Consider the following 8,403-nt stretch of genomic DNA (forward strand, 5'->3'; position numbering starts at 1 on the left):
AAAAGTTTGGTCATTTAGTTGTGTTTTTGTAATTTTTATTAGTTTTTTTTGTATATGTCTATATAGTTTTTATTATTTTTTATTTCAGTTTTAGTTAATTTAGTACATCAAGTTAAACTAAATGAAAATGTTGCCTTCTCAGCTAGCTCAAATTAAATAAGTTTCAGTTCTTTTTTTATTAGTTTATTTTTGTTCAGTTAACATTTATTTTATTTCAAGTAACGAAAATGTTTCATTTATGGTTTTAGTTTTCGTTACTCCTTGCAAAGTTCTACTGTAAACTGCTTTGGATAAAAGCAGATTTCTGATTTATTCGCACCAAACCCAGTTGGCATCAATCCAGCGGTTTAATTTAGCGCCTTCAAGTTGAATTTTCTGGTTTAGAAGGAAATCGTAAACCTACCAAAGTAGCAAAAGCTCAAGTTTGATATTCATTAGCAATATGTACTCTTTATCAACAATCTATCCATACTAACAGAGCTTTCTGTGTTTTTAGTGGTTCGAGGAAACATCCGTTCAGTGGAGACGGACTCAAATCTGAAAGCGGCAGTGATCAAAGTGAGCACGACGCGGGTTTACCGGCAGAAGTTTGCGCTGTTCCCGCAATCAGCGCTTCTGACGCGGACGGGCGAGATCCGTACGGCCCTGCAGTGCGGCGTTCGACCCGGCGCTGGCAGCTTCCTGTTTACCGGCCGCGTGCACTTTGGGGAGGCGTGGCTCGGCTGCGCTCCACGCTACAAAGACTTCCTGAAGGTGTACGAGCAGGCCAAACAATCCCTGATGATCCCCTGCACTCTGGTCAACGACTGACGGAAAAACACGCTCATGTGTGGGCGAAACTCGTGATTCTGTCGCAGAAGATTCGCAGCGTCTGAGGAACTCCTGAACAGATGAAAGAGAGAGAGGTTTAGGAGAACAGAGAAAAAGACACTGTGACACTGAAACAACCAAGGAGCAAGTCTCAGCGGAGATCACTGGATTAAGATGGATATCTGACGAAGGACGTTTGTGTGTCCATGTCTGTCTAATTCCTCTCAGATTCGGGGGCCTAAACTGGGCCTCTTTTTTAAACTCAGGAAATCTTGTCTTTGGACGCTTTGATATGAACATCATATCATTGAAATATCCAAAGTCCTCATGATGTTGAGCTGATAAATAAGCTGTACGCCATGCATGTAGCACAGTCATCTTTTGCAGTATTTGACGCCACAGAAAAACATTGATTTGTCAGCCTGTATATGAAAAGAAAACGTTTTTAAACACTGTTTTTGTATTGAGAGTATATATATTTTCTTTTTATACAAAAATTTAAAGTCTTTTTTTCTAAATTTGCACTGGTGAAAGGAAGGGAAAGATGGCGATACCTGAATGCTGCAAGCACTGAGAACCAAAATGGATCTATATGTAGCATAGCAAAATATGTTTTATATAAATATATATTTCTATAATATGGAATCAGCTATGGTTTATATGCTAACAGGCTGAGGATAGCATGCAGCTAACATGAAGTAATGAAAACAGATACAATAGCAATAGTATATTAATTATTCGGTGTCTACAGATAGCATGTGCTGATTACCTCATGGTTAACGTCACCACTAGTTTGCTTTGATGTTGCTAATGTTATCAAGCTGATATAAACTTACTGTCACACGTTCAGAGCACTTTTACTCTGATGAAAGATGTTTTTATTTTCTGTTACGGAAAAAATTAAATTGCGTTCACACTGACAGCGATTTGCAACCGAACGCCATTCATTTTCGAATTTTGCATTTGGACAAAGTTGAACTTTATGCAAATGAGCAGTGGCGGAGGAACCAATGGGAGTGCAGACAGTCATGTGATGCTGAATATGTAATTGCTTTAATCTCACGGTTAAACCGTTGTCAGTGTGAACGCACATTAACAGGGTATCCTCACAAATCTGGATTTGATTTGTAGTTTAAATAAATGTACTGCCGATATAATCTATAAAGAGAATTTATTGTCTGAAATAACACTCTCTCATGCTGTGGACTTGACCAAAATATAGACTGCTGGTCTCAGGCTGGACTGCCAACACTGTCCTCCATCGAATTCTGGTTATCTGCTATTGCTTTTGTCTTTATTTTGTGCTTCATATCTATTTTTGTCAGCGATGTATGTGCACTAAACAAATGAACGGATCAACCAAACATTGAGAGCCAGCCGACATGCGAAGCTGCCATATTTTATGCTGCCTGAGTTTGTTATTAATGTCTTTATAAACAAACCAATGTGAATGCTGGGTGTAAAATATATGTATATGTGTGTTTATGTGGATATCAGTGTATATAAGATGTTTTAGAGTTTTAAAACTGGATGATGAAATATTCTGTTAACATTGTAGAGTTTGTATGAAAAAAATATACCATTATAAAGAACAAAAAAAGCATCGGATTTGTGTTTGTCTGGTTTCTGAATTACTTATTAAATGAAAACAAGTTGCGATGTTGTTAAAAAAACTGAAATAGATTATTTTCCAATATTAAATAGAAAAATATTTTTTTTAAAAACGATTAAAATTAAAGTAGATCATTTTTATTTAGCACACAGTGTGAATATTATCCATATACAGTATGAATATGATCCATATACAGTATATATATATATATACTACACTACCATTTAAAGGTTTGGGTTTGGTTTTTAATGTTTTTGAAATAAGTCTCCTTTGCTCACCAAAACTGCATTTATTAGATCAAAAATGCAGTAAAAATGTGAATATCTGTTAAAATGTCATTTATTCTTGTGATCAAAGCTGAATTTTCAGCATCATTACTCCAGTCTTCAGTGTCACATGATCCTTCAGAAATCATTCTAATATGCTGATTTGCTGCTCGAGAAGCATTTCTGATTATTATCAATGTTGAGAACAGTTGTGCTGCTTCATATTTTTGTGGAAACTGAATTAAATTTTTCAGGATTTTTTTGATGAATAGAAAGTTCGAACGAACAGCATTTATTTGAAATAGAAATCTTTTGTAGCATTATAAATGTCTTTACTGCCACTTTTGATCAATTTAATGCATATATGAGGAATTTCTTTCAAAAAAACTTACTGACCCCAAACATTTGATGGGTAGTGTGCCTATAAACTAAAGTTTGTTAGTATAGCAGGCTGTGCTGCTGTCATACAGGCCATGTTTCACTTTATTATTATTATTATTAGCATATGCATAACCTTATACTGTAGTTGTAAGGTGAATAACAGGAAAATGAGGAAGGGTGTTGGTGAGCTGTCGAGGGTGTGTGTGTGTGTGTGTGTGTGAGTGTGTGTGTGTGTGTGTTCAGGTGTACAGTGTGTATATGTTTGGACTTCCAAGAGCTCCAGAGATAGAACAGGAAATGAGCGTGACCCAACCCACTGACAGGAGCTCTCTGACCTGGATTGTGTCCATTTATATCTACACACACACACACACACACCCATTCATACAGGATCACAAACTGCATTTCAACCCAAAAACTCGCAATTCAGCTCAATCTATTTCTGTTAGCATTGAAACAAAATTACACGCAAAATAGCTCTGCGATACATTTCTAATACTACAAATATAAAAGAGTACTTATAATATAAAAGAGTAAAAAGATGTTTCACACATATCTGTCAATACAGATTTTAGAACACACTGCAAAAATTATTTTTCAAGTTTGTAAATGAAACAAAGATTTTTGGAATATGTTTTACAATAAAATACTATTTCAGTCTTTTTACTTTTCTAATTTCTCATTCAATTTAACGTGTTGCCCGCTGTTTCTCTGTAATTTTTTTGTGAAATTCACTAGCAATTCCTGAGTGAAAATTATTTCAAAGCAAATCCTACACCATTTTTTAAAGTGCACTTAAAATACTTAATACTTACATATTTCATGCAGTAATTTAATTATACATTATAGGATGATTTCAGGCATTCCCATAAATAAATACATAAATAAGTTTTCATGTTAATAAAATAAACATATTTTACCTTTTAAATGTTTATATAAATATTCAATATTATACAATACAGTTCAAAAGTGTGGAGTCAGTAAGAAAGAAAAATACATTTTTGAAAGAAATTCATACTTTTATTAAGCAAGAATGCATTAAATTGATCAAAAGTGGCAGTAAAGGCATTTATAATGTTGCAAAAGATTTCGATTTCAAATAAATGCTGTTCTTCAATAAATCCTGAAAAATATGTATCATGGTTTCCACAAAAATATGAAGCAGCACAACAGTTTTCAACACTGATAATAATAAGAATCTGCATATTAGAATGATTTCTGAAGGATCATGTGACACTGAAGACTGGAGTAATGATGCTGAAAATTCAGCTTTGATCACAGCAATAAATTACGTTTTAACAGATATTCACATAGAAGCAGTTTTTACTGTATTTTTGATTAAATAAATGCAGCCTTGGTGAGCAGAAGAGACTTCTTTCAAATAAATCTTACCGACCCCAAACTTCACTTTTAAACACTATATAGTGCTATTGGTGACGTAGATTAAACTATTACTATGTTTATCTAAAATGCAGTAATTGGGTTGAGAATAATCATGATTTAGCTTTAGGTTCTAGCATGATGATCTTCTAAAGGCTCTGCATCGCTGCAGTGAGTGTTAGCTTGCTGACATGACACTTCAACCCCCGGAGAACACGACTTCTCCAGAAACACACACTTTTGTTCCTGAAGAGTCTGCAGATGGCCGTAATCCCATTCAAATGCGGAGGGAAGCCCAAGTGTGTGTGTGTGTGTGTGTGTGTGTGTGTGATTGAGTGCGTGAGCTGAGCTCCTCAGGTCGGGCTGGGCAGTGTCTGTCTTATTTCCCACTAAGATGACCCTAATTATCACCTCAAACAAAAACAAGTGAAGTTACATAGAAAACATGTCAACATCAAAAACATGATCATATAATCCTAAAAGTCATGACATTAACAGCGTGAACAGACCAACATCCCAACCATTAAACCTTTAGATTCACACTTTTCCACTTCAATTTCATAATAATTGTGAAATCATAAACATATTCCCTCTCCTTTTGTACTGTGTTCACTCAACATTGGTTTTAAGCCATGAAAAATGAAATTCATTCCAAAATCCAATTACCCTCTCCTAATATTAAAACAACACATGCTGTCACACGTCTTCCAACTTGCACAACACGCACATATCAGTCAGCGTCTCTCAAAGACACATTAGCATTCATGTCTCTTTAAACTCCAGGGGTGCTGAGAAACCTCTCTGAGAAAAACCATTCGACTCGTGTTACTGTTGCCACAATATTTCAATAAATAATAAGAAACACAATAATTCATCAGTGACAGAACATGAAATCAGACTCACAAAAACTGCCATTAAGAGTGAACAAAACTAAACACATGTCCAGGTTACTAATCTTAACTATCGATTTACATTAATTCATTTTAACAAATTAGAAATACAACAAGTGATTTATCTTAGTTAATACTATATGAGATTACTGTTTTGGTTACAAAAATCTACTCTAACACAATTAAATATTGGTGATTTAATGAATAAATAAACAATTAGTGATATTAGTGAATTATTTCTTAGCACAGAGATGAGACTAGTGCGTCCTGGTAAAAAAAATATATATACTATGATATAATAAAATCATACATATAAATATATATATATACACAAACACACACACACACACACATATATACAAAAAAATAATGAATAAATATTGATATTATTGTGTTATTCTGTAGCATAGGGATGAGATTATTGTGTTTTAGGTAAAAAAATATACTATAAAATAATTTAAAGTTAGGGTTAATATTTGTGATTTAATGAATGAATAAGTAAATAAATATTGAAATTAGTGTGTTATTTCTTAGCACAGAGATGAGACTAGTGCGTTTTGGTAAAAAAAAATACTATGATATAATAAAATCATACATATACATATATACACACACACACACACACATAAACATAATATATAAAATTAATTAATAAATATTGATATTATTGTGTTCTTTTGTAGCATAGAGATGAGATTAAAAAATATACTATAATATAATTTAGGGTTAGGGTTAATAATAAAATAAAATATCTCTGACTTGTGAATGGACTAATGAATAATAAATAGTTTAACAATTTTAAAAGTATAATTGTAAAATTTAAATGTGTTTTTAAAACCCACGTTTTTACCAGAGTTTTGGTTGATTCTTGTCCTTTTGTTTTTCTTTTTTGAATTTGTAACACTTTGAGATTTTGTTTAAATATAAAGTGCATTATAAATAAAATGTATTATTATTATTATTATTATTATAAATAATAAATAAAAAGGTCTGTGCATATATACACACAGACACACTTTTTATTTATTTATATAATATTATATAATTAATAAGTGTGAAATATTATAATATTATAATGTATAATGAAAGCTTTTTGATTTAATGAATCAAAGAATAAATAAATAAATAAAATATGTTATACACAGACAGGGTAGTTACAACGCTAACCAGCCAAACCTTGAACTCTCGAGCCCAAAATAGCTTGACTAAAGGGGGACAAGTTTAGAAACCTGTCGGAAAACAGTCATTATTTTTGCTAATTTGTTTGGTGCACAAATTAAACGTGCAGTTTACACCTCATATTAACATTATGATTTTTAAATCAACCAAATGATGTACTAAAAACAGTGATCACTCTGAAACATGGATACTGATGGGAATTGTGACCTGACTCTACCTGTTTCTCGGGACAGAGAGATAAAGTGTTTGCTCCAGCAAAAGATCACTCAACATAGTTTTATGTACCGGCATCTGAAAGTCATCAGTGACAGACAGAGGCAGATCTAGGTTAGGGGTGTTCGAGTGTTTCCCTGAGGTACAATCAGTGGCACTGCTAAACTCCTGTGACAATGGGCAGAATGTGTGAACACATGCGAACGGACTGTGAGAACAGAAACACAGCCAAGACATGAGGAAAGGGCCAGAGCCTGTGAGATACCAAACGGCTCGTTCAAGAGAGAGAAAAACGCCTGTTCTTTGTGTGGAGGGCATCTGAATTTTGTCCCAATCCTGACGGATTAAAGCGCAGAACAGAGTGTGGGAAAAACTCTCCGGACCCCTCCTCTCCCTCTTTCAAACTTTCCTTCAGGTTATTTTCCTCTAGTTCCCTTCAGCCGCTCAGCATGCAGTTTCTGTCTATCTCTCGGCTCAATCTCTTGATGTTTCTCTCAAACTCTTGTGCTTTTTTCTTTCCTCTCCGCAGGCCCTTTTCCCACTCGACTCCTGTCTCTCTCGCTCCTCCAGACGCGCTAAAGAGCTGAAAATCTCTCCGAACGCTTGAAATCAGCCAACAGCTGCTTCTGACAGAGCAAGAGGCGAGAGACGGAGAGAAATGTACCTTAAGATTACAAATGACTGCTAAATAAACATTTTAAAAGGTAAAAGAGCAATTTCTAGCGGAGCGTAACTAGAAAAATCTAAATCAGCTATGGATATTTGTATGAATTTTTAAGATTTTAATAATTTCAAGTAGTGAAAACCACAATTTCCAGGTTATCTATGACCATGGGAACTATGAAATGCTCAAGCTAGCATGACAATTACAGCCATTTAAATAAAAAAAGACTATTTAAATATAAATTATATGCATTCTGGCAAGGTAAAAGTTCATTCATTTTCACTGGTTCTCAGTCTGTCTGAATTCACACACACTCATTAATCTGATAGTTGAGTTCTGCTCAAATTCCTCTCTCACGCATCCCACATTCTTTCGCTTTTGTCACTTTTTTTCTTTCCTCCGTCTCCCCGCCCTCCCCCCCAGCCTGTTCTCATAAATTACTGCCGTTCACAAGGCTTGTCCCATCCACACACACACACACACACACACACACATGCATGCTCTAACACAGCCTGCCAGAGTTTATTAGGCACATATCGACTGAGCATTAAAGACCAAACAAACAACTAAAGCAGCGGTTCTCATATTCAGACTGCATGCAGCTTTATAAGTGCACTTCCTGTTGAAGACGGACCCTGATGCCCAGTTGGAATATTATTTGTCATTCTAAATTTCCTCACTGCTCGTAGTATCAGACACGCATTCCCGAGTAGATCTTAGTGTCACTATGGGGTCAGATGATTCATGAATGACTGCTTGTAAAGCACGATGAAAACTACTATGTTATACTGTTTTGATGTTTGACTGATTATGCAAATATAAAATAACATTACAAATTATTATAAATAATATTAATAAAGAATTAATGTATAAATAACAATAAAATAATATATGTACACATTTTAATATAAAATGTAAAATAATATTATAAACAACAGTTATAATTAATGTCATTAATAAATAAAATAATATTACTATGCACATACACACACAAGATATATAATATAT

General features: G+C 34.1%; 1 protein-coding gene across 1 annotated transcript in view; it reads left to right on the top strand.

The window, feature by feature from the left end:
• LOC107677104 (meteorin-like) overlaps nucleotides 1-2,371 on the top strand; it is a 9,520-nt gene extending 7,149 nt beyond the window's left edge. Inside the window, exon 4 of the mRNA XM_016471901.1 lies at nucleotides 497-2,371. Within this exon, the coding sequence (XP_016327387.1) occupies nucleotides 497-810 (314 nt within the window). The 3' untranslated portion in view covers nucleotides 811-2,371. The remainder of the gene's footprint in view (nucleotides 1-496) is intronic.
• The last annotated feature ends 6,032 nt before the right edge of the window (nucleotides 2,372-8,403 follow it).

Source organism: Sinocyclocheilus anshuiensis, unplaced genomic scaffold (assembly GCF_001515605.1).
Source record: "Sinocyclocheilus anshuiensis isolate Anshui unplaced genomic scaffold, SAMN03320099.WGS_v1.1 scaffold392, whole genome shotgun sequence".
Taxonomy (NCBI): Eukaryota; Metazoa; Chordata; class Actinopteri; order Cypriniformes; family Cyprinidae; genus Sinocyclocheilus; species Sinocyclocheilus anshuiensis.